Source organism: Triticum dicoccoides, chromosome 3B, assembly GCF_002162155.2.
Source record: "Triticum dicoccoides isolate Atlit2015 ecotype Zavitan chromosome 3B, WEW_v2.0, whole genome shotgun sequence".
NCBI classification, from domain to species: Eukaryota; Viridiplantae; Streptophyta; class Magnoliopsida; order Poales; family Poaceae; genus Triticum; species Triticum dicoccoides.
Window position 1 is genome coordinate 20734626 of NC_041385.1, and position 27044 is coordinate 20761669.

Sequence of the window (27044 nt, forward strand, 5' to 3'; positions counted from 1 at the left end):
ACAACCCTACTTGGTTCTCGTACGTTCAGTGGACATGACCCTACTTGGACACAACCATACTTGGACTTGGCGCATTCATCCAACATAGATAATTCTGGCACCTAATAGAATAAAGCTGAAGGAGGACGAGGAAGCATTGACGGTGTTTGATTACGGCTGGGGTGATTTCGCATCTCGCCATGGTCTCAAGGAAGGAGACAAGCTTGTGTTCTCCACCTATGGGCCAACACAATGGGATTTGTCCGCGACCTCACAGGGGTCTTAATATCGCCGTTCTTTTTGCGCGGAGAGGTGGTAGCAAATGATGGGGACAAAGGAGTACTCACATCGGACGGTTACAGGAAGTTTGCGTAAAGTGGGAACAAGAACCGGTTGAAACTTTGGGTCAGTCGCCAGACACCTAGAGCTGGCCTTTTTTTCTTAGATCTATAGCTTAGGGGTATGAAATATCTCCACTGTATTCAAATATGTACCGAGCTCATATAAGTTTGATTTGGATCGACACGTGGCAAGGAGGAGGCAAGAGTTGATGCATGAATTCTTTATGTGCTGGTCTTCAGCACATAAAAAGTTGTTCTCCATTTTTTATTGATCATGTCAATACTAGTTTTTTGTTGGGTGTTGTTTTGTGGGGTCACGTGAATGCAGTAGGTACAAGTATGCCTGAGTGTATCAGGTACAAGTATATAGTTGTCCACTTAATGTACCGGGCACAAGTGTGCCTGAATATACCAGGTACAAGTATACGGTTGTCCACTTAATGTACCAGGTACAAGAGTACCCTTGGGGTGGCCGAATGTACCAAGTCCAACTACTGTGTGCTAATTATACCAGGTAGATGTATGTTTGTGATGGGTTAAAGTACCAGGTACAAGTTATGAGTAACAACCAAATCACTGCCCAACATAGTGCATCTCATCCGAGTAGTCCTCTCCTCCTCACCAGAAGAGTCATCGGACGACTCAAAATAGTTCTTGCATATTTATTCCTTATCTTAATCCATTGTTTCAGATAGGAAGGAAATAAAATTTAGCACGGTCAATCCAACGAACACTTGCGAGCCGTGGTGACTTTCGTATGGTGGAATGGTACCTTTGAGGTGGATGGAGGAGTGGTCTGAGCCGGCAGAAGATGACAAGCCTCGCGGATCTCGGGTGTAGCGGTGTAGGTGACGAAGTAACGGAGTTCAAGTAAGGGTGGGGCAGGGTGGCCGGTGTGCTAGAACAGTGGCGCCGGTAAGAAAGAAAACATATGAAAAAAAGTTGTATTGGTCGCGTTGCGGGGCCAGGGGTGCACATTTAAGCACGAGCCTTAAGCACGGAGGCCGGAGGAGAAGTGGCCTGGGTGCCAGAGTCCTACGCGACGATCGTACGCATGATGAATAACATCCCTGATGATACTCACTATACCGCTGCAGGAGCATCAATCTCATGGCACCATTAGAAGTCAGGTGCTTGTCCGATGTCAGGGAAGGAGGCAAGCTTGTATTCACAACATATGGGGTTGTGTGTGTTCAACGGGGACAGATGCGAGAAGCTCGTGAATGTCCTTGGGGAAGTGTTCGACAGAGGTACCGTGGACGCATGAGTTGCACGATGCAGATAAAAAAATTGTTCTCCATTTTTTATTGATCATGTTAATAATATTTTTTTGTTTGGTGTTGTTTTATGGGGTCGCGTGAATGCATCAAATACAAGTATACAGTTGTCCACTTAATGTACTGGGCACAAGCATGCCTGAATGTATCAGGAACAAGTATATAGTTGTCCACTTAATGTACAAGGTACAAGAGTACCCTTGGGGTGGCCGAATGTACCAAGTCCAACTACTGTGCGCTAATTGTACCAGGTACATGTATGTTGTTGATGGATTAATGTAACAGGTACACGTTATGAGCAACAACCAATATCACTGCCCAACATAGTGCATATCATCCGAGTAGTCCTCTCCTCCTCATCGGAAGAGTCATCGGACGACTCAATGTAGTGCTTGCATATTTAGTCCATATCTAAATCCATTGTTTCAGAGAGGAAGGGAAACAAAATTTAGCATGGGCAATCCAACGAAGACTTGCGAGCCATGGTGACTTTTGTATGGTGGATTGGTACCTTTGCGGTGGATGGAGGAGTGGTCTGAACCGGCAGAGGATGACAAGTGTCACGGATCTCGGGTGTAGCAGTGACGAAGTCACACAGTTCAAGTAAGGGTGGGGCAGGGCAGCTTGTGGGCTAAAATGGCAGCGCCAGCAAGAAAGAAAACATATGAAAATAAAGTTGTATTAATCGACTTGCTGGGCCCGGGGGTGCGGCTCGTGCGAGAAACTCATGAATGTTCTTGGGGAAGTGTTCGAAGTAGATACCGTAGCCGCATGAATTTTACGATGCACATAATTTTCTTTCTCCATTTTTGATTGATCATGTCAATATTATTTTTTTGTTGGATGTTGTTTTATGGGGTCGCGTGAATGCAGCAGGTATAAGTATACAGTTGTCCACTTAATGTATCGGGCACAAGTATGCCTGAATGTATCAAGTACAAGTATACAATTGTCCACTTAATGTACCAGGTACAAGAGTACCCTTGGGGTGGCCGAATGTACCAAGTCCAACTACTGTACGCTAATTATACCAGGTACATGTATGATGTTGATGGGTTAATGTAACAGGTACACCTTATGAGCAACAACCAATATCACTGCCCAACATAGTGCATCTCATCCGAGTAGTCCTCTCCTCCTCATCGGAAGAGTCATCGAACGACTTAACATAGTGCTTGCATATTTAGTCCATATCTAAATCCATTGTTTCAGAGAGGAAGGGAAACAAAATTTAGCATGGGCAATCCAATGAACACTTACGAGAAAGAAAACATATGAAAATAAAGTTGTATTAATCGACTTGCAGGGCCCGGGGGTGCGGCTGGTGCGAGAAACTCATGAATGTTCTCGGGGAAGTGTTCGAAGTAGATACCGTGGCCGCATGAATTCTATGATGCAAAAAAAATTCTCCATTTTTGATTGATCATGTCAATACTATTTTTTTGTTGAGTGTTGTTTTGTGGGGTCGCGTGAATGTGGCAGGTACAAGTATGCCTGAGTGTATCAGGTACAAGTATACAATTGTTCACTTAATGTAAGGGGCACAAGTATGTCTGAATGTACCAGGTATAAGTATACGGTTCTCCACTTAATATACTAGGTACAAAAATATCCTTAGGGTGGCTGAATGTACCAATTCTCATTACTGTGCACTGATTGTACTAGATACATGTAGTTATGAGTTGATTGTATCACGCACGTACATGTATGTTTGTGGTGGGTTAATGTGCCATGTACAAGTTATGAGTTGAGTTTATCAAATACATGTATGTTTATGGTGGGTGATTATATCATGTACAAGTTGTGAGTTGATTGTACCAGGCACATGTATGTTTGTGTACCAAGCACAAGTTGAGGGTTGATTGTATATTTACATGTATGCTTGTGGTGGGTTGGTGTAGCTGGTATAAGTTGTGACTAACAACCAATGTTACTGGTTTGCCAACTGTTAGACTAGCGGGCTTTTTATCTTCGCCGAGCATACACTCGATGAATCTGAGTTATTTTTCGTTGTCCGTTAACTATTTCTTTACCGAGCCAAAATCTTTTGCCGCGTATCACCAGAAACACTCGGGTGTGTAAGACCGATACGTTCCTGTTCCAGGAACATGAGCTTGTCGGCTGGCATGACGCGAGTCCCGTTTCGTGTACATGCATCACGGCTGATGTGGTGCATGGTGTTGTCAACACAGCACCGTACTGTCCCGGGTATAGCCTTTACACCAGTTAAACTTTCTCACGTGCTGACACGAGCTGGCTGGGACCAGCCAAGGCACTATGCAGCCTGTGCGTACGGCTCTTTCTATTTATCTTTTCTATGCTCGTGTGTTTTTCACTCAGCATGTTTGGTCATCGTGCATGGTCTCATCACAACATGCTCAAATATACTCGTTTTCAGCATGTTTTTTGTTAGTTTGATAGTCGCAACATTGCATCTTTGAGGCTGATTGATCGTTTTAGTGGAACACAAGCAAATATAGTAGATCGAGCATAAATTTTGAGTACCATTTGCCTCAAGCAACCATTATACTTTGCAGCGACTACCAGGCACATGATTAGTATCTTATGACAAGAATATGTTGAGTATGTAAACGTGAATGATCGAAATCTTAAGAAAGACACAGCCACACGTCCTCATCTAAACGGCCTCCTAATTTTCTCAAATCCTTGCGACGTGACTACTGTTGGGAGCACCACGTATCATGCATATGAGGCTCTCGTGCATCACCGTCCTAAAAGAATTGCAACCCGCTACGGTTTATAGGCTGTATAGTTACCATTGACAGATGTAACAATACAACTTTGCCATAGGGGGCAGTAATATTTGTCTGAGATGCGTAGCCTGTCGCCTTGCATGGAATCTTACTCAAACATAAATAATTTAATTTGCAGCAGGGCATGCACTCGTAGGAGGACGGTGGATGAGTGGGGTACAGTGAACACACAGTACAAGTCACACATCGTGTGCCAGGAACACATCTTGAGAGATCCTTGAGCATAGGCACCTTAAGTTTTGCTTACGGAATGGTGTGCTAGTTTGATCACCATGCGTTGCATTTAGAATATTGTACACCTTGTTGAGGCTAATATTGTTATCTCTGAGATTCTTGATCAAATTCATAAGAACCGGATTGATCTCAGTATGTGAATGACACTCCCTCATCTCCTCACAACTAGCTGAGAGATGGTGATTATGCTCATTACTAAATATGCTAACATACCACCCAGGATCCTCTGTACGAAGCAGTCGCATCACGGCCTTGCATTCTGTTTTGCATTCAGTATGTGAATTTTTCTTGTCTGGCTTACCCTGCAATCAGATTTCTTTCTAGATGTTGATAGACCAAATGTCATCAATCATAAGCATTTCATGCATCAGCCAAACGGACATGAATTTGCAATTGACATGACAATGCAAATGGGCTGGCACAAGTAGTAAATGACACAACAATAAACACAAATATACGGTAACTTAATTCAGTGGGCTCTAGAACTAACCTGACACTGACACACAATTTCATGCATTAGCTGGTACCGTCCTTCCCCCATCTCGATTTTCCATGTCGAATACCAAACAATTCTCCCAAGCAAACAGATTATATTGCTCGTACGCTTCTTGGCAACAGTCAAACGACATGCCTACCACAGGAGCGCAAGTGTCGGGTGCGTGCTTGGCTTCAGAGCTCAAATGGCATCTTTCAATAGAGCTCACTTTGCTTGGCGTCGCCCTCACTGTAAGTCCATCACGGTTTCTCTTGATGTTTGAACTTTGAACCAACAGTTAGAACAACAATATAAATCTGACCAGTGGGTTAGATTTGTTCAGAAGGAACAACATATTGCAAACAGGGATACCCAGATGGTACAATACTGAATCACCTAAATCACTAAGCAGATCCCCTCTAGTGAGATGACCGAATTCGGGTAGGTACTAGGTACCATGTACCCACCTCTTTTCTATTAATCCCCACAAGATAATGTTGAAAAAAAGACTATAATGTTTTCTTTACTTCCAGTAAGGTTTCATAAATTTTGACCCTGGTGCAGTGCCTGCCTCAGTGAGAATTTAATCTCATTGTGTCAAATAGACTTCTTCTAAAGTTACGCCTTGTTGTTATTACATGAATGTGAGCAAGTATTCATCCCCAGCTTGTTAGTTTGCAAGAATCCTGAGTATGGTTTTCAGCCTCTCAGGTCGGCGTGGGCGAGGTCGAGGTGGGGACGAGGTTGGCAGGCACAGGTATGGCGAGGCTAGTGGTGGAGCTCCAGTTGAGGACACGGCTGAAATCTAAGAGACGTCGTGTTTAATCTGTCACATGGTAAATACAGAAGACTGGGTGGGTGCCACCAGTAGACCGGTGAGCACTTGTCGAGCTCTAATCCTGCCTACACTTTGGTTTTGTAAAGTGTCTTCTAGATTCAGTATTAGAATTGCTCGAGCCATGAACCAAAAAGGAAAAACATACATTATTTTCATTCTGATCCATCTTTTTTGCATGTAAAAAAAAGTTTGCATGCCATGTTCTACTATCACGGATTATATGTTAAGATGTGTATATAGAGAGTATTGATGTGCTGCATAATTTTGGACTCCGCAAGTTTTTCTGAATATTATTAGGAGCAGCACAGTACCTGAACTTTAGAGAACCTTCTGTGCAATTGGCACCTAGGCTCAACACAAGCAGAGTTTTTTTATAGGATTTCTCACTATTCTAGAATTTCATATTATAACATTTTAGAGAGGATTTAGATTAATTATTTTGTTACCCCTTGCATGTTTAACATTTTATACAAGCCGAGCAGACTATATGCAAAAATTTGGAACACAGGGATAATTAGAATAAATAATTTTTATGACAAAATTTTATACTTATTTTATTACTTTTTATAATTCTAAAATATTAAGAAGGATAAATTTTATTATCTACTAGGCATATTTAACCACATAATTTAGTTATTATAGTTAACCAATGTTCTTTGTTTTTGGTTGTAATGTATACCGTTGATCATTTTGTTTATGCTAAATTTAAAGTGATGTCATATAAATTTTCTTTGAACTATTACCGTGACAAGTTCACAAATTATATAGTGCAAACATACTTATTTGTATGTATGCACATATATTTATATATAATTTAGTTTCATTAAATTTCATGTTAGAGGTTGTTAAAGAATAATATCCAACTAATATCTTAATAGTGGTGTCTAGTGTATTATTCGATGTGCATGTTTATAAAACCTTATAAAGTATAAATTGTGTCATTTGAAAATGCGTCGAAAGTTAGATTCGACAATAAGTTTAAAATATGCATGTTAATGAAATATCACCTATCATCGATGAACATAAACATAGATATCTAGTTTGCATATCGCCTATCATCGATAATATCATAGCTGATTCAGTTATGCTTACATACAATTAGTTTATTTGGTATGCTCATCTGGACGTTCCATTTCATCCGGTGTATACAAGAGCTCTTGCCAGTATTTTAAATAAAATGATTTGTAGAAACATAGAAATCTAGTTTAAGTATATTTCATTTTAACCTACAGGACGTTTATTGGAGAGAGAGACTAGCAAGTTAACTAGGTTCATCTATGAGATTGGTTGTTACTTTGTTGTGATGTAGGTTTGCTCCTGCAAAATTTGTACTTTATTTTAAACACATGTAACGATCTTTGGAGCCCGGGGCGGTCGCCCTCTTTGCACGACCAAAGGGCCGACCCTGGCTACTGCCAATTGCATTACCAGCATTTTGCGGCCATTCCCTGTTGCCCACCACGGTCTGCTACGATTAGCGCGGGCAATGCAGCGACCCTCGTAAATTCATTGTGTTCTTGTCTTAGCTCTAGATCAACAGCAGATCGTGGCCGTGGCCCTCACGCGCGAGCATAACGAGTCAGCGAAGCTCCAATTCGATCGGGAAGCATAATCATAGGAAGATTGCATCACCAACTGCAGCCCCATATGCATTCTCTCCAACTCGACCGGGAAGGCCATAGCCGTGGGACGATCCCCGAGCAGATCCAGGAGCCACCCACCAGCTGAGTCCACTGGCCGCCGTGAGGTCCCAAAAGAGTGCTTGTTTCTAGAGGTAGACAACGTGCGGAGTTGCCAACGCCAATTGTGGCACCCCAGGTTCCAATTTGATTAATGTCTTGTGTAACTAATGCATTTTCATCTTCCATGCTTACACATTAATTAGGGACTATTAACTTGGCTATTCATCCGAATTGACATAGCATCCCGTTCCTGCCTTTCTTCATCTAACCGAATTAACTTGTTATCATGTCTTTTATTCGTCTTCGTCTATCCCAGCCTTCATCTTGGTCATCATATCCATTTGTGCAATTATTGGGCAATGTCGCTATTTTCTGTGTTACTTTCAACCTTTCCATTATAATTGATATAATCCCAAATCTTCGGTTTCATTACTAATATAAGTTTACTCAGCACGGTTGATTTGATATTGCTTTGTACAGGTACAACGGACTAGCATTATACCCATGGTCCTGTCTTTGGGGTGCCATCCATGACTTGTCGATTTGGTCCTTTGACTGTATGTTTTGTGCTTCCCATCTGATTTTAATTTAGTTTATCATGTATTCACGAAGTATATATTATTGACACAATCTCTTATATTTTCAGCTGCTATCAGGACCACCTCTGGTGCAGCCATGGACTCCTATTCACACTAGCTGGGAAAGCCCTTACAGGATTTAAGTATTAGCAGCGTTTGGCTATTTCTAGACGCTACTGCCAACTTTCCTAACTACCAGCAGCGTCCGGTTAGATACGTTTGAGCAGATCCAGGTGGCTGTTGTGCCATAAATATCTGGCGGCGTACAGGAACGACGAACGCCGCCAGTAACTTCATGTTGCAATGTTTGAGCGATGATGTCCCAATTCGCAGCCATGTGAGTCTTAAAAACTAGCGGCGTGTTGATTCCATAGACGCTGCTAGCTCGAAAAAACTAGTAGCGCTTGCCTTTTGGTAAACGCTGCTAACTTATTTTTTATATTAAATCCCCTTGAAATTTCAAAACAATTGTAAATAAAACCATAAGTGTACATGTAACTATAAAATGGTGCATATGATATGCCAATAAGTTTTTTTTGAGAATCATATCATATATAAGAAGATTTGCACATTGCTGATCCTGCCTGCCGCGGGATGATATGCCAATAAGTTTTTGAAATGAAATATTAGATAACACTATCATCTCACTCTCAAAGCAGGCATACTTTTCCAGAACTCTTCGGATGTCCCATGGTGATACGAAAATACCTTCGATCTGGAACAAACCTATATTAAACTTTGGTTTAACACTTCATAATTTTTACCACAAATTCAGGTGGTTATATAATGACACCACACCCACTTTCAAGAATTTCAGAATGACTTTGAATTTTAAAAAATTCAGACGCCAAATAGGTAGCAGCTTCGCCACGTTCCTGCATGCTGCTAGTTCGAAAGCCTTCGAGGCGTTTGCGGGACACACAAGGCTGCTAGTTCGAAAGCCTTAGCCGCATTTGCGGGACACACACGTGGCTGGTGTGTGGTATACAAACCTTCACGTACATTAGCAGCATTCCAATATCACACACTCTGCTAGTTCGTACGCATACAAAGTGTCTCGGCTGGTTTAATTAACTTCCTGCTCTCCCTCACTCTCTTCTTCATCTCCCCATCTCTTTGCGGTCTCTCTCCGCCACGCCTGCCATTCTTCATCATGCAACCAACGGCCGCAGGAGTTTCGGCACTGGCGATCATTGGCAGCGTTTGTGCCCACCGTCCGCCATGCACGCACCTAGTACTACCCATGGCTGCCTACTCTCTATCTGCACCACACATTGTGAGTTCATCCCGGCCGTCCTCTCGTGTATCTAGTTAATTAGATCGATTAGTTTGATCAATTAATTAGTGTTATATATATATAATTTAGATCGATTTTAGCTATATGTTATCTAACTAATTAGATCGATTAATTAGTGTTATATGTACTAGATCGATTAATAGGTATGTACAACTTGATTTAATTGTCATATGTGGAGTATATGCAACTAATCTATCTTCTATTATATTATTAAGTCGAGAGAAATCGAAGGGTGGAGATTTGACATGCAATACAAAGATATTTAGTTCAACGGTGGAGATTGGGTAAGGACATGGATCTATACTATATATATTCCACGCGAAAACCGAAAGCAATGGATTGATTTCTTGCATGCAGGCTTAGCTGATTTCCGGCTGGAATACGTACATGCTAGCTGGATTATTTGACACGAGAACAGAAGTTCAACGGCGGAGATTGGGCCAGGACATGGATATATACTATGTATATTCCACGCGAAAACCCAAAACAATGGATTGATTTCCAGCATGCAGGATCTGCTGTCTGTTGATTCCCTGCTGGATATATCCCAATGCAGACTACAGCGGAAATTTGTAAATGCTAGCTGGGAAGACACGGGATATTCATCTATAGCCCAATGCAGACTCTGGCAGAAATACACACATGCTAGCTGGGAAGCAAACGGGCACGGGGCACTTATCCATAGCCCAGTGCAGACTCGGTAATTTTGGATTAATAATTAATATACAAGCGTGGGCTATCTCACGCATGAAAGAAACATACAAGCCTGAACACTGAGCAAACCGAAGTCGCGGTCATACATGATTTGACACCACATGCACGGAAGATGGAAGGCGCATCCATATGTGGAGACACACTTATGCGCCGACGAATAGTATATGATGAACAGATGAAGACTTTCACACAAGCAGAATTCAATTCACGGAAAAAAAAACAGAACTCAATTCGATTAGTATGTGCAGGTAACACAACGGGCTCCTGTAAATGCATACATACAGTAGTCATGCATTAGTAGGAATTATTCTATTTAAAGATGGGAATTAAGTTAGCCATATGGGACACCGAGGTTCCTGGCCACCTTGCCCAGAAACCGTTGGATCACACTACGATATGTGATCGTGTAATTAGTATTAGCACTAATAGGTAAATTCATTAGACTTTTATTAGGAAAGAATTATTATTAATTATTGCTTGATATGGACACTTAATACCCACCCAAATTAAGCTGATGCATGTCTCATAAGTCACGTAGCCGGATATTTTATTTGCATATAATGGAGGTCGTATTATTTTATGTGCTCTCCTTTATTTTTTACCAAATATCTAATACCTTGAATAAATCATTAGGTATATACAACATAAACCAAAGTATCTTAGGTATGTTTTTGTATTCCAAATATGTTGGGTATAAATTAGATACCCATGTCACATAGCCAGGTACCTACGTAGCTATATTTTAGTTTAGGTACGTATGTCGACTTGTTATATACAATATTTTCCAAGCTTTTTCGTACAGCCGGGTATACAAATGTAGACACCTTGGGTATTTCCACTTGAGGTATATTATTGGTTGTATGATATTTTTATATATTTTCTCACATAGCCGGATATATATGTCGACCGGATATGTACAATATTTTTCTACCCTTTTTCGTATAGCCAGGTATATACGTTGACCAGGTATTACAATATTTTCGCCAGTATCGTATTGAGTACCCGCATTGGATAGTTAGGAAACAAAAATAAAATGCAATTAGTTAATAAATAAATTTGTGTGTATATACATGCCCGCGTAGGTACAAACTTCCATTATTAAGTATATGGTACCCATTTTAGATAATTAGGAAACAAAAAATATAATAGTTCAAAAATAAACTATTGGATATATACATACATGCGTATGTATATAATTTCGTTGCTAGGTATTAGATATCCGTATTACACGGTTAGGAAATAAAAATACGCGTGGTCTGTTGGTGGATAGAGCTGTGATGCATTTGGCCCTTCAAAACTTCAGAGAATAGAGCTGGAGGGTGCAGAATAAAATGATGAGCATGGTCTGTTGGTGGAGGCTTAGAGATGTGATGCATCTGACATGCTCATGCGTCGCAGCAGCACAGTAAGGCAACTGGCGGGGTAAGTATGCATGGTGTGTATATGAATTGGACTACTACCTGGTCAATGCGGGTATACGACAGTTTCAAACATGTAGAAGACACATGAAGATTTTAAACCGTCATGACTTAACATATACTATGTCCGATTCGACATACATGGTTAAATCGTCATATACCTACATAGAATCGTTAAGAAACATGTAGAAGACATATGACGATTTTAAACCGTCATGACTTAACATGTTTCATGCGGATAGTCATGACAGATATTTCTTAACATATACTATGAAAACACCGGATACACTTCGACAGTTTCAAACATGTAGAAGACATATGACGATATTCAACCAATCATAACATACAAACTAGCAAATTGCATCCATGTAAGTAAAAATAATATATGTGCATAGTGACAACAGTAGATAAAAATGAGCATGATGATGCACCTACCTCAGATTCTTATAAGAATTCATAGGTGAATATAAGTAAATATGCATTTTATATTTTCTGTAGTGTGTACAATTCTTACCACACTTAACCTGTGAAATTAAAAACAAGATTAGCAATCGAACATTCATTTGATAGGCATATAGGTCACTCAAATTCAAGAATGATATGAGTGAGTGGCAAGAAATATCCAACATTTTAAATAAACATATACAAATAATAGCATAGATATAGATGGTCAACGAACATAAATAATTAGCTTAATATGACCACATAAAAAATTCAGATCGAAATTCAAAATACACAAGGAGAAACAAAAAAGACAAATTTAGATGTGAATAGTGTCATTTCTGCTTTTGTCTTCATTTGACACTATTCATGATGGATTTGTCTTTTTTGTTTCTCTATGTTTAGGTCGAATTTTGATCTGAATTTTTTAAGGGTTGTGGACATATGTGTTGGTAAAATCCATGAAATTTTTTCAGAATTTGTTGACATGTTTAAATTCAAATTTTATAAGTTGGTATGATGGTAGCATGTAAGGGTTGGTATCGTGGTAGCATGCATGTGTCGTCTATAGGACCGGGGCTTCCAAATTCACCTTATTGTCGACATCACTACTACTCTCTCCGTCCAGAATTACTTGCCATAGAAATGGATGTATCTACTATTATTCCACGAGAAGAAATTCGGGATGGAGCGAGTATATGCCAAGCCATTATTGAAGGCCAAAAGTCTTGTCACAAACTACTTGAGCACCCGTCAGGTCTGCTGGTTATGTGGACGTCAGCTCAAACATGCATTTATGGGTTTGCAGTCAGGCCCCTCAAGCCAAGTGGGTGTCTGCCAGGCTCTTGTTATTGTGCAATTAATAGCCGATGGATATGTTTTGCTTGAGACGGGCTCTTTGTCATGCTTCTACCAGGTCGGAGACTGGTTCTGTATCCTGTTTCTGCTAGGTCATATACACATGCCCGCTTGTCGGTTTGATCAAAATGGGAATTTCATCAATAGTCATTTGATCAGGCCCAAATGCAACAACCTGTTTCATTCCATGTCACACATATTGTGCATGCACTATTCATTCAAACAGAAAGAGAAACAATGTATAGGTAGCAGAAACAAATTGCATGAATTGTCCAGTAATATACACATGACTACATGCATGGCCATTGGATGATCTAGCTAGGCATGTGGGATGTATGTATAGTCCATTCTAAATTGCATTCGTTCCTCAAGTAACAAATATTAGTAAGTCAACAAAGCTATAGCTCTAAATGGAAGCATGTAATCATAGACCTAGTGGACTACTTTACTATGTACAATTGCCATGAGATGTTGGAGTGAAACAAACAAGCAAGTTGTTTTTCTGCATGGGCAATGCGAAAAAGCTGATGAATCACCGGCCTAGCTAGTCACCAGCTTAATTAAATTTTGTTTGGGTTAGGTCGTCCATCGAGGGTTAGTTAAAGTGAAGTTTGTCTGGTTTTTTAATTAGTATAGAGTATGGAATCAGGTTGAGGCCAAGGGTGTTCATGTGAACGAGGCTCTTGGCGTGATCATCTTATCGTCAATTCTCCGGAGACTATTGGTTTGGGTACAAATACGCGGGCGTGGAGAAATGAGGCCCCGTTGCATCGAAGGAAAATATGAACTAGGCAACGGAGTGGCCGTCGGAGGTGGACTACTGCACAACACCGTGGATGTGGACGAAGGTGGGGCCGCAATCGTTGTTTGCCGCGCGAGGACGTGCGGCGACAATGGAAAGGTACCACAAGAGGAAGTAGTGCGGATGGAGGTAGTTGGTGCGTGGCACATGCATGCGGACCCATCACATAGCAATGATGGTCGGCCCTGGCACGACAATTATCTGCCTACATGTAAACCACATCGCTCCATGGTCGCTTTGAAATTTTTGTATGCCTGGACACAAACAGATAAACAAACACAAAGAAATATGTTGGGACTGTCCCAGTTCAATCATCAAATCCCGCAAAAAAAACCCTGAAAACACAATGGATTCAGATTTTAATTCTACGTCAATTCATAACGTGCAAGAAATTCGTTAGGAGATTGGTCCTTTTTGAGAATTTAAGGATATGAAAATGACGCATTCTAAACATTGTGCATGATTAAAGGAGAGAGAAGTCCTATTTAAATCCTGAGGTTGTAGAGCTGGAGTGAAACAAACGCTCACGTTCAAATCCTTGAAATTGATATCATATGCTCTCTCATTACTGTCTAAATAAACCTTTAGAGTGGATTTGGTGACGTGGCACCGGAAGGCTGGATTTGCTGAAATTGAGAAAAATAATGACTTCCACGTCAGCATACACTTATGGGGTGCCGGAGCTCAGTGATTGATGGCTAGCACTTGAGTCATCTGCTGGCCACCTAAACTCCACGCCACATTTTGTAGTATTTGTTTTGTTGCTCTTCCTTCCGGCAACAACTGCATGGCGGCGTCAGGGCCCGGGGTGGGCAGTGCGGTCGCAGGCGAGGGCGTAGGACGCTCCCGCGGAGGCTGGATGCCAGAGCTTAACGCTAGACATCGCGGACGTGTCCCAATGTCCGCGGTTTGCTGGGAGCGGCTCGACCTGATGGACGCGGGAGGGCTACCGCCGCGCCGTGCTTGCGGCCGTGCGCAGTGCCTATTCGGCTATTCCCAACTGGTGCGTGTGGCCGAGGTACTCGCCTAGTTCGCGCACGAGCACCATGCCGCCTCGCCGATCGCCATCCTAATCGCCGCTGCTCATGCTGCTCACCTCCGACCATGATGGCCCTGAGAGTGTTCGGTGAGTCACACTCACACACGACAACTTTGGAGGAGTCAGAATGTCGCCATTTTTTCCCGGCCAATGCTAATTCCCTTGTTTCCTCCAACGAACATGCATCGTTAAAGCTGGTTGACGTCCCCGGTGCGTGTGTGTACCTGTGCGTTCCTTCCATGTGTGTTCGTGAGATAAGAGAGAAACCACAAGAATTGTGTGAGAGAAGATAGAGCACCAACACAAGTAACGGTGGAACACGATGAAAACTGTGTTTTGAAGTTATGAAAAATTATCAAAATATGGAGCAGGGCTATAAGCGGTGCTCTATTAGCACTTGAGGTTGCAAGTTCATAGATTAATTCATTATGAGGTACAAAAGCACAAACTCAGCAACAAATAGAGTCGAACAATAAGCATCACTATTACTTGCCAAATAGTCGCGCGTTCTCTCGTCGCCGATGATCCATGCGACGGAGATGGAACCCTGACCGGATGAACCTCGCGCTTCGCTCTGACAAACATTGAGTAATTCCGCCGCCATCCCCGCCAATCTCTGGCACGGGTTTAGGGCTAGTTTGATCATGGGTTTAGGGTTGATCTGAGGGCGTTCTTGGGATGAGAAAAAATGTGGATATCTTCCATCAAAATGTTGTATTTTCATGTGGATATCTTCCATCAAAATGTTGTATTTTCATGTGGATATCTTCCCTGACTCTCTATGCCTGACCGTTGGACTGAAAAAGTTAAGTGGATATTTGGGCTAGAATTATTCGAAAATACTGACAAATACCGTAGCAGCCATATACCATGGATATATCTAGAAGATTCTAGGTAATCTTTCTCACATAGGGAAGAGTACATTAGGGAAACGTACATGGCCAATGTAGCCACACAATGGTGATCCTTGTCACGCGTTTTGCGTGAGTGAACGAACAATTAAGCATGCACTCAGTCATGCACATGAGACGGACGTTGCAAATAGTTCTCTCATGATTAAACAAACAGAACTACTTGTTACTATATAAGTATATAACATATACCCTGAAACCTCTAGCATGTGTTGCCAGAAAACACGAATTGTGCAAGAACGCCAAGGTTACAGTGGCATGTTCCCATCTCCGTATGTGGAATATTGGAGGAAAACAAATGCATAGTTCCTCAGCATTCCGCCCGCCCGGGCATTGTTTTGTGGCTCGGCAATGTCGGTCACGCTGACTCTCATCCCGTCCTTGAACCTGTGGGTGCACCGGAGTGATCTCTACTCCACCACCATGAAGCCCGCCGAGTGCATGTTGAGCTGGTGGTCTGTCGATAATGAGGCTGATCACCACCAGCAGGTCACATAAACCCTCCAAAGGGCGTCTTTTCATTGGGTCCATGTACACCGCCCCATTCAACTGCTGATTGATCGGCTCATCAGTGCTACTCTTGGTGAACTCGTACATCATGATGTCCGACACCTCCATTGCGTGATGTGCGTCCAGCTTCAGCTCACAGTCATGAGCGTCACTGGCGTGGTGGACATGTCATGCTGAGGTTCCGTGGAGGCCACCAACATCATAACTGCTATATGTATTGGGTCGGCGGCGTGGTGCACGCCGACCAGGCAAGGGGAGAAGTTGACTTGGGTGTGGCGCTGGACCTAGTCCGATTTGGTTTTTCTTATGCTATATATGTTTACAGAACATGTTAGCAAACTCCTTTGTGGTTTACTTCATACACATCGGCAACACCATGCAAGGATTTGGGGTGTTCTTTTACAAATGATGCCATGCTACGAACTGTGTTCGCGTTGTTTTGAACAACTCTTGGCTTGCAGGTCGTATATATCGCAATATTTCTTCATGGGTGTGTTAAAATGTTAATGTCACGCATGCAAACTGCGGGTGGAAGACACTATTGAGCGCAGTCTGATGCTGTGCGTGGTGTCTAGAGAAGCTTGGCACGGTTCATCTCTGCGCTACAGATTAATGTCACAAGGCCATCCTGCCAGATGAACCAATGCAACCAATGGTGCCAAGTTGGTGAGTCTTTTGGTCTTGCCATAGTCCACAAATCCTCCAAGGTGCTCTGGTTTGGCTTGGGATTGGTTGCCTGCAACCAATGCAAGCTCTCATTGTTTCTACCCTTCAATTAAAATATAGCATTGGATGTACGCATCATGTGATGCAGTGGCCGGGGTGATCCCCTTTTCAGAAAAAGTCAAAAATAAAATTTTAGCACGTCATTGTCATGCTCTCGAGAAAATATATTACGGCATTTTTTTTCATGCTTTGAACTTACTGTAAAGCTCCCTCTAAACAAAAACTTACTGCAAAACATAAATGTTGACAAAATGATTGGATATGGTTTAGTGCATTCCACGAAATAGCTCATTTTTTCTGAGACCCGCATAAAAGATGTCGTTTCAAACAAAAATTGACCCAAAAAATTTTCCAGAAACAAAAATCTAAATGAGAAAAAAAAATCAGCATCAACACTAACCTCTTCTGCTCTGCCCTACAATGTCTTGACATATCACGCCAATAAACAGAATGCCTAGTTACACCTGTAGAGAGATGATATGATGCAACATACACGTATTCACGGGCATCTAGTGCCAATATATAGATGTATAGGGAGATCGTCATGTCCAAAGCAAGAACCTTAATAGTCTAGAGAGATTACCCCCCCACCCCCACCCCCGTCGAAGTGTCCGCACTAACGTACAAACAAAACCGAAACTCCTCGAAAGTCGACGTCGACAACACCTTGGTCACGAGGTCCGCAAGCTGCTGGGTAGTTGCCACGTGAAGTTCTCGAATGTGATCTACAGACACCTGCTCTCCAAAGAGGATATCCAGTTCAATATGCTTGGTATGACGGTGATGAACGAAGTTGGCGGGGGCATTGTCACAATACACCACTGTGGCCTTATCGATGGAACAAGAAAGCTAATGGAGAATCTGGCGAAGCCAGGAGCATTCAACAACCGCGTTAGCCACTGCGTGATACTCAGACTGGGTACTTCGTCGTCTCCACCGCCCGGCACACGTCCAAATTCAGCTACCACGACATGAGGCCAACTCCAACGCACGCCCCCAAACGGACGTCTGTTTTGTCTGGATCGTCCATTTAGGTATGGCAATGGGGCGGCGTCCATTCTACCCCCAACGGACACAACCAGACCATTTGGGGTCGTGCGTTGGGATTGACCTGAGCATTACCCGAACAGTGGATTGACCTGAGCATTACCCTTTGCAAGCACGAACTTGATCAAGTGTCCGTCATGGTTCCAGTCGTACTCTCCGACGGATGGGGTGCCTTTTACATCAGCTCGGCGTCTCGGTACGCGCTAACAAGGTACCGAGACGCGCGGTGAGATGTTGACGCAGGTGAGACGCATGGCATGGTCGTGGTACCACGGGTTCGCCGGGCTGCTCGTTCAGGTGCTCGCCCAAGTGGTCGGCTATATGCAAGTATGTGGTTCTGATCAGAAATTGAAAGCTTTGCCTAACCAGCTCACGATACGACATTACGACTTGCTATATGTTTAAATATAATGATGCAAGCATACCGATAGGTAAAATGATTGGCGATGGTTTACTACTATTTCTTGATGTAGCTCAAAAATTCAATTCCGTGCCTAGGCTCATCTACACCTGATTAACATTAAAAAAACTGGCAAAATAAAAAATAGATATTTTTTGTGCAAGATGCTTAAATTGGTGATGTTGGTGCAAAATTCCGGAGTATTTAGACATTCAAGGAGCTAGTGATAAAAACGATAAAATCGGTTGTGAACAATGTTCTTTTCAAAAGTTTCTCACACACCCGAAATTTATCCTTTTTGCCATGAGCTCCTGGATGTACAAACTTCACCAAATTTTGAACGGTCATCACGCAAATGAGCCTATTGCATCACAAAAACTATTCGGATTTGTTTGAATTTTTCACTATTTAAAACGAGTTTACCGTTCACAACTGAAGCCCGGGTGCAGAGAATAGCCACATCATCACCTTCTTCGAGCAACCCACATAAAAATATACGACCAAAAAGTTGAGGAAAACCAAAACCGAAATGAAAAAAAACGGGAGCATCAGCGCGGATTTCAAAAACCAAAAAAGGAACGGCTAGCTAGATCGTATAGCCTAGTACTGGCCTCCTCTGCCCTGCCCCTGTATAACCAAAAAAGGAACGGCTAGCTAAATCACATACCTTGCTCTATCATAAATAGAAAATAGAAATCGCAGTTGGATCTGTATCAACCAGAGTACAGCTAAAATCAAATGCATACTGTATCAACTACATACATACATATCTGCTTGCCATGGGGCAGAGTAAAGAAGAGGGGATCAGTGTCTACACCCAAGGGACAAACAAAACAAAACATATTTCTCACCATTATATCCCCTCATTTCGTTTTGTCTAAGTAGGCACCAGCAAGGATTTTTAATCTTTAGTGGGAATCCTAACTATCTGAAGAAATTTGTGCAGGGCTAGAAGCAACCTGTGAGTGACAACCTTATTGCCGTGTAAACCGATAGTACTTTTCGGCTGCAGGGTGTGGATAATTCTTTCCAGTTTCCAGATCCATTCTTGTATTGTATTTCTGCCTAAACAACCACATTAACTCTGCAAAACATGTGCATTGTTGCCTCCAGGACCCTACTAAATCAGATCACTCACCATCCTACAACAAACACCGTACATCACCATTTTTTTCCTCTGTACAGTCTTGTAGTAAAACATCTCCTCAACTCCAAAAATGACAATACAAATTGAGAGCCTCCTTGACTTGGGGATACCTGTGGCGAGCGAATTGTATCCTTGTTCAAAGATTATGTAGTGAGTTCTGTCACCTGCACACAACATTTCCAAGAACAAATTGGTCAACCAAGTTTTGCATGGTTTCCCACTGTTGTTTTCACATGCTCATCATTTTCAAACAGGACTTCAGAATACATCATGATGTGTTTTCTTGTTGACACACAGTGCGTCGTTGGGCATGCGATCTGCTCGCCCTGCCATGGCAGACTCATGAACAAGGAGAACTGCAACACGTGCTCCCTCCCCGGCGGGTACAACCGATGCTACGCACTTGAAAAAATCCTGGAGTCCCTCCACATCCCCTGCGCCAACGCCGCGTACGGGTGCACCGTGAAGACGCACTATCACGAGGTGGAGGACCATGGCAAGTCATGCCCCCATGCGCCATGCTTCTGTCCGGAACCTGGCTGCAACTTCGCCGGCTCCACCGTCGCACTCCTGGCTCATCTTACCAGCGGTCATATGTGGCCATCCACTGAGTTCGAGTACAATGATAAGCTCACACTGGAGGTGAAAGCAGGAGTGCATGTTCTCCACAGGCGAGACAGGAGTCCCTTTTTCCTGGTGAAGTTCACTCCGGTGCCGCCACCTTACGGCAGCGCCGCCTCAGTGTTGTGCGTAGATCCTGATGCCGCCGCCACCACGGAGAAGGGGTGCAAGTTCAGGTGCCAACTTGGCTCGAGCAACGTCGACATGGATTGGCAGCAATATTCGCGTTTCCAGGTCAGCAGCACCACCCTCTCCGACGGGTGGCCACCGACAGAGGACGGCGGTTCCCTATATGTTGCGCCCAGCACCGAGAGCATCACTGTCAGTATCACGAAGATAATGCGTGACATGCGTGGGAACGAGATCCAGCTGACACCCATCCGTATGAGACAAAGTACGCTTCGTCAGTGCTTTGAATCCCGTGATTCATGCTAGATGATCAGTGCTTTGAATCACTTTCAGTCAAGGCCCCTCTACTCTTGTTAGGTCATTGATGTACAAAAATAAAGTAGTGCTACAACTAATGCATGCTAGTTGAGACCGAGTCTAAAGAATTGTCTGTGCAGCAGTGGAATGCTGCTACACCCCAGCTAAAAATTCAGAGCAACTTTTTACCAACTAGTATGTGGTAGAGATCTATATGTGTCTAATTAATTAATTTCAGGTACTTCAAGGGATGGTTCATGCTTGTTCTACAAGCAAGCCATGTAGAGTGATTTCAAGTAGTGATAAAAAAATTCAAGAGAAAGTTTGTGATTTGGAGTACCTGTCGGTGGTCATGCATCTACCAGATTCCATGCAGGATGCTTCTTCAGGCAATGAAATTCCTTACTTTGCTTCAGCTTGCTGAACACCAGAATTCCAACAGTATCTGTCCATGAGAATTTGAGGGCAGCACAGCGATTCTATAAGCAACCCACCCATGTTTCAGGTGCTACCATCATGATGTTGAATCTATCTTCAAGGTCTTTGAAGCCCAGGCCACCCACCCATGTTTTTTGGGTTCAGCAACTCACCTAGTCTATTCTGTTTGCCACTTTGCCTCATAGTGGCATCCTGCTAGCTCCACTTGGCCACTGCCTGTACGGACAACCATCAGGTCACAGCAGCTAGAGCACTTCTGCAAAAGAAAGTCATGCAACCGAAGACCTTCAGTCAACCGAAGATGGGAGAATCTGCAAAAAAGCAACACGTTGTACTATGTAGACTGTAGACTGTAGACTTGCAGCTAAAACACACAATGTGCTTACAGCTCCACAACGATTTAGACCTCCTAAGATCCCACCATGGATTTCTGGTGTGCACTACCTCCACCTTATGCTAACCATTGATCCCGCGTCAAATTTAGATTGGCCAGCGGAAAGGCACCAGCTGGTCTTTCACGGTACGCGGCAATGCCATGCATGCATCTATCTCAACCACACCTTATATACACCTCGAAACCTGATCTCTACAAGGTGAAAACCAAAACAATTTTCTAGTTCAACATCAGCATTCCCCTTCAGTTCAGTAGTCACTCAACCAAAAGTTCTCAGAATGGAAGTTGTTCTGTCTGCGGCTGCAGGTGACCTTGTTAGCAGATTCTTCTCCTTTTTGATCGGGAGGTATTCAGAAGCACCATGCTCGGAGGAGAAGCATGCCGAGAGGTTGCAGCGACTCCTGCTAAGAGCTCAGATGGTTGTCGAGGAGGCGGATGGGAGGTACATCACCAACTCCGGTATGCTTCTGCAACTGAAGATGCTAGCTACGGCTATGTACCATGGTTATCATGCACTAGACACCTTCAAATGCAACCAACTAATCAGAGAGGGCACTAAGGAAGTAATGAGTTCTGGCTCATTTTCCTCATATCTTGCCACTCCCTTGAAGCGCTTCCGTGCAAATGCTGGTGTATCGAATCACCAAGTTGATAACAACTGTGACCTTCAAGATGCCTTGTTAAATTTAGAGACCGTTGTTTCTAATATCACAGAGTTTGTCATACTTTTGGGTGGGTGTGAACCCATGTTTCGCAGACCCTATGACACATATCTTTATGTCAACAACTGTATGTTCGGTCGTTGGACTGAGAAGCAACAAGTTATCAACTTCTTGTTGCAGCGCAACCCTCGTGCTTCTCCATCTGTACTTCCAATCATCGGTGGCTATCTAGTCGGGAAGAAAACTCTGGTAGCACATGTATGCAATGATGAAAAGGTCCGTAGTTACTTCTCTTCAATTTTGCACTTCAATGGAGACAACTTCCATATGGTAGAAACAGAAAGGTGCACAGGGAGGGCATTGGTCGTTGTTAAATTTGTTTCAGAGGTCAATGATGAGGACTGGAAATCATTTTACCGGGCAGTGACATCCATAAGCACAGAAAGTAAGGTTATAATCATTAGTAGGATGGAAAGTTTGACTAGATATGGTACTGTGAAGCCAATTCACCTAAGTAGATTACCAGATGAGGAGTACAGCTACCTCTTTAAGGCACTAGCATTTGGAAGTGCCCACAGTGAGGACCACCCAAAGCTGACACTGTTAGCAGGAGAGTTCATCAAATTGTTGGACGGGTCATTTGTGGCAGCATATTCACTTACCAATGGGTTGAGGACAAATCTAAGCCTTCAGTTCTGGCTCTCCATGTTGAAGAGATACAAGAATGTGACAAAGAACAACTTGTCAATGTTTGGTGAGCATCCATCAGACCGTTTCAAAAAACGATGTGCAGTAGACTTCACCAACTTTCTTCCCTCTCCTGCTGCTCCACTACACCTTATGCCTCCTCGAACTGAAGCCAGGAAACTACCTAAGATAAGGATTGGAGAGATCATTGAGAATTCCTCCCTTCGTCCTAAGGGTGACTTTGTATTAGTGACATGGGAATCACAGATACCTCCTTATACCGAGTTCAGTTACCATGTCCCGTATTGTGCTCAACAGCAGCCTAAAACAACCTTGCGGAGGAAGCGTGAAGCTATTATTTCTCTCTAGTGTTCTTTTCTTTCATATTATAGCCAAACTTGTGGAGTTTATTTTATGTTTTACTTCTTACAGTTGTGAATCAAGAACTACTCGATGTATTATCACTATAAGTACTGATTACGATTGTCAAGTTAAAGTGTGTGTTGCATGCATGTTTGCAATTCTTTAAGAAGCTTAAACTGCCTAGTTCTTTGGATATATGCAGGGGAAACAATTTGACAAAATTACAGTCTAATTTATCAAAGTAAAGTCATTGTCAGTGGAGGTTAAAAACACTAAATTCCAATCAAACTTAATTTTCTAGAGTAAATTGCAATTCACACCAGATAACTTGCCACTTGTTCCAGTTGAGAATTGTGATAGATCCTGAAGAATCAGTGGTGCAGAAGTGAAATGCTACACCAGCTGAACTGAAAGTTCAGAACGACTTGTAACCTACTAATATGTGGTGAAAAGCCTTGTTCAGAATGGCGCTAGATACTTGTTCAAAACAAGCAAGCCACATAGAGAGTTTTACACTGAAAATGATAATTCCATGATCTAGTTTGTGGTATGATCAAAGGCCAAAACAAAGGACAATGCAAAATGAAGCTCACCTCAGATTTATTCCAGTCTCAGCGGAAGCCTACAAATCATCATTAGTTGGGCCTTCTAAGCGATCAACAAGGCCGGGCGAGGAGAGTCTTGACGCCTGATCAATCAAAAAATACCACAATGTACCCTAAAAAACCACAACAACGACAACAATGGCTTATGTCAGTCTTAGTTATTACAGAAAATGCAGCAAAGGTGTGACAGCAAACTAATGTTCCAAGTATGGATAAATGGATCAAACCTAATACAAGGTACGAAATTCCTTTGAACCAAAGAGGCCCTAAACTCTTTATTCTTTACAGTACTATTTACAGTTTACATTAATAGTGTACATGGGGACATCAGCTTTCGAAACCATATTAATTTACACTTCAAGAATAAGATCTAGTCGTTATGGTATTCAAAACTTTGTATAGAAACGAATCATCTATTGCACCCTGATGCCATCTCTTGTCCTGGGAAAATTCACCTCCAGGAAATGTTGCTGTGCTGATCAATTCATTCCTATTAACTCTTGCAGGCATTTCAAGTTCTGCTCTGTGAGCTCGGTAATTGTAGCTCACACAACACATCCCATCTGGCCAGCGCGCAACCTGAAAACCCAAGGATCTTCCCAGGCACATGCAGATCCATCATATGCACATCATTTCAATGCCCCTTTCATCTTGTTCTCAATTTTGTAATCATGCTGGCCTGCAAACCGTTGGAGCTGGTCATACCCAGCAAGAACTCCAGCTCCTGCCATTCCCGAGAGGATATTTGCACCGACCCCTCTGAATAGAGTGAAGAACCCTTCGGTGGAAACTATCTGTTTTACGGCATGGAAGGCACTCCTGTATTTGAATGGCTGCCCTGAAGTTAACATCATTCTTCGTCGGAGTGTATCAAATGGGTAGGCGCAGGCCCCGGAGAATGTAGTTATTGTCCATCCCAAGGCAAAACTGGCCAGGAAATTTCCCTGCAAAAGCATCCAATAATAATTGTGTCAAACTGGTCTTCTGGAACCTCATCTGTGAGATGCAGATTACACAGGAATGACGGTACCTCCAGTGGCCCTACTAGTACAATAGGTTTCATGGTGTCGTAGATGCCAAAATAAAGACCCCGATATAGAGTGATACCCACAATAGACACACTGAAGCCTCGGTACAATCCACGAATGCCATCAGTTGAAAGTGTCTTCTTGTAGACATCTAGCAACCCCCTGAACTGACGTTTGTTAGCTCGGGATTCAATCGCGTCAGTGGCTAGCCGCGTCCGTGCATAATCCAGATGGTATAGCAGGGATGATGTTGTGGCTCCTGCAGCACTGCCACATGCTACATTTCCAGCTAGCCATTTCCATTTCCTGTCTTTCTCCTTGTCATAGCCGAAGAAGCTCTTGAAGTAGCCTTTGAATGCAAAGTTGCAGGCCTGCACAGAAGGTGCACAAGTGAGGTTTCATTCCATTTTTTAACAGGAAAGTTTTCGATGACAGCAGAGTGTTTCCTCACATCAACAAGTTAAGGGTGTATACATGTACTCTGAGTCATGTTTGATAGTTCAACATGAAATGGGATGTGGTTCTCACTCTTAGCTATTAAACAAAACCTGCAGAAATAATTGTGACAGCAGGAGCATAAGTTCTTTCTGCAATAGTAAACTATCCGCACACTAGCTATTTTTCTAATGCAATTATGTACAGCATCCATCAGAATCCCTGGTTGGTACACGTGCCGAGGGTATAAACATGGTGCTCAGGGTCATGTTTGATGGTTCAGCATGAAAGGGAACAGAGTTCTCACTCTTAGCTATTTCACAAAACCTGCAGAAAATAATTGTAACAGTGGAAGCATAAGTTTGTTCTGTGATAGACACCTGTTATCTTCCATTACCAGGAATATGCTATAGATATTTGGCGATTGGTTATACAGAAAAGAGATAACAGTATTCCACCAAGTACGATTCAGCTGCATAACCATTATGACACCAGTGCGTGCCTTTGTGGTGTGAGTGTGGAGCCTTGATTATTCATATTGCGAGGGGTGGAATGATTTTGTATCATTTTGAAGACACGACGACGCCTCTGTTTTTTCGTGATAAATCTGGCAGTGCTCTTCACACATGACCCATCAGATTCTGAGCCATTCCTGCTTTCCCTGTGCCAGATATAAAATTATAACTGGCCTTATGAAAGCGAAAGACACTACAGATTCTGTGGTGAGAAAAAGTTGAGAGCTACCAGCCAGTCAGACAACACCTCACTACCTCAGAGCCGTGAGCAAGTTTGAGGGCCACACAAAATACGTGTGGGTGCAGCGAATTACTAAACAAATACGCCTCACCCGATCCACTGCCTCAGCACATTTCTACACTAAATCAATGACTAAAACTAGATTGTTCGATGCACAAGTAGGATTGCGTTGCTTGTTAATTCTGCTGCTGGAGCCTGCCTGAATGCAGGCATGGCACGTATCATGATTCAGAGAGTCCGTTAATCAGAAGGGTGGATTCGTCAGTCGAGAATGTGGATGGATCAAGGGGGGGATGAAGGGGGGGAGGGGGGGCTGACCTGGGTGGGGAAGTACCGGATGACGTTCGCCTGGTTCCCACGCCAGAGCGCGGCGGCGCCCTCCTCGCGGAGGACGCTGGCGAAGGCGTCGGCGATCCCGCGGTAGGGCCGCGTGAGGGCGCCCCGGCGCAGCATCTCGGCCTGGTTCTGCAGCAGCAGCTTGACGCGCTCCACCGGCGCCGCCCCCGTCTTGGCCACCACCGCCGCCGCGCCGCCCATGGCGAAGTCCGCGGCGACCCTGGTGGGCGACCGGAGGCGATGCGGGTGCGGGCGGGCGTCGGCGGCGGCCATTGGTGGCGGAGCGGCGCCGCGGGCGAGAGTTGGTGGTGGTGCGCGGCGTGGGGGATTTCCATGGCCTCATTTTTTTGTGATTATAATCGAAGGCCGGGACGAAGAAAAGAACAAAACGATGCTCGCATGTAGTTAACTGGGCCTTCTTCCATGTGGGCTTCTGGGCTTTGCCCAAGTGATAGCGGCCGAAAGACGAGAGCCCGGCGCCTAGAATGGGCTCCCTTATACCCTGGCTATACCTCGGGGTGGGCCTAGCCAAGCCAGACGCAAAAAACCCAGGCCCAGCCCGGCCCGGCCATCGGGCCTGGCTTTTGGGCCCATGCCCGGCCGCACGCGTAAAACCCACCGGGCCCCTTTAGGAAAATGCAAAAACGACGGGCCCGGCCCGGCCTTTAGGCTCAAAATCTAGGCCCGGGCCAGGAGTAGCGTCGGGTCGGGCTTTTTCGGGCCGGGCCGTTCGGGTCGGGCTGCCCATGGCCAGGACTAGGCTCCCTAAAAAAATTAAAGGATGGATTTTATTGATTTAAAAATG

At 43.5% G+C, this 27044-nt stretch overlaps 1 protein-coding gene across 3 annotated transcripts; it reads right to left on the minus strand.

The window, feature by feature from the left end:
- Positions 1-19599: 19599 nt before the first annotated feature.
- LOC119274432 (ADP,ATP carrier protein ER-ANT1-like) lies at positions 19600-26554 on the minus strand. Of its 3 annotated transcripts, XR_005135150.1 has the most exons (7): positions 26222-26554; positions 24715-25083; positions 24140-24628; positions 23673-23797; positions 21126-21229; positions 20876-20980; positions 19600-20397 (listed from the first exon to the last, which is right to left on the minus strand). XR_005135150.1 is itself a non-coding variant. In XM_037555137.1 (3 exons), the coding sequence occupies exons 1-3, from the start codon at positions 26510-26512 to the stop codon at positions 24314-24316; spliced, it is 975 nt and encodes a 324-aa protein (XP_037411034.1). In that variant the 5' UTR covers positions 26513-26554; the 3' UTR covers positions 23880-24313. The 3 variants fall into 3 exon arrangements, 1 of the variants encoding a protein (XP_037411034.1); XR_005135149.1 differs by having other exon boundaries at positions 20876-21229; XM_037555137.1 differs by lacking the exons at positions 19600-20397; positions 20876-20980; positions 21126-21229; positions 23673-23797 and having other exon boundaries at positions 23880-24628.
- Positions 26555-27044: the final 490 nt, after the last annotated feature.

Bases quoted from the DNA above. Each gene is read 5' to 3' on its own strand.
- LOC119274432 (XM_037555137.1), bottom strand. From the start codon at position 26,512: ATGGCCGCCGCCGACGCCCGCCCGCACCCGCATCGCCTCCGGTCGCCC. The intron at 25,084-26,221 runs GTCAGCCCCCCC...CCTTCTGTGCAG, and splicing joins TCCGGTACTTCCCCACCCAG to GCCTGCAACTTTGCATTCAA. The intron at 24,629-24,714 runs GTACCGTCATTC...ATGCTTTTGCAG, and splicing joins TACTAGTAGGGCCACTGGAG to GGAAATTTCCTGGCCAGTTT.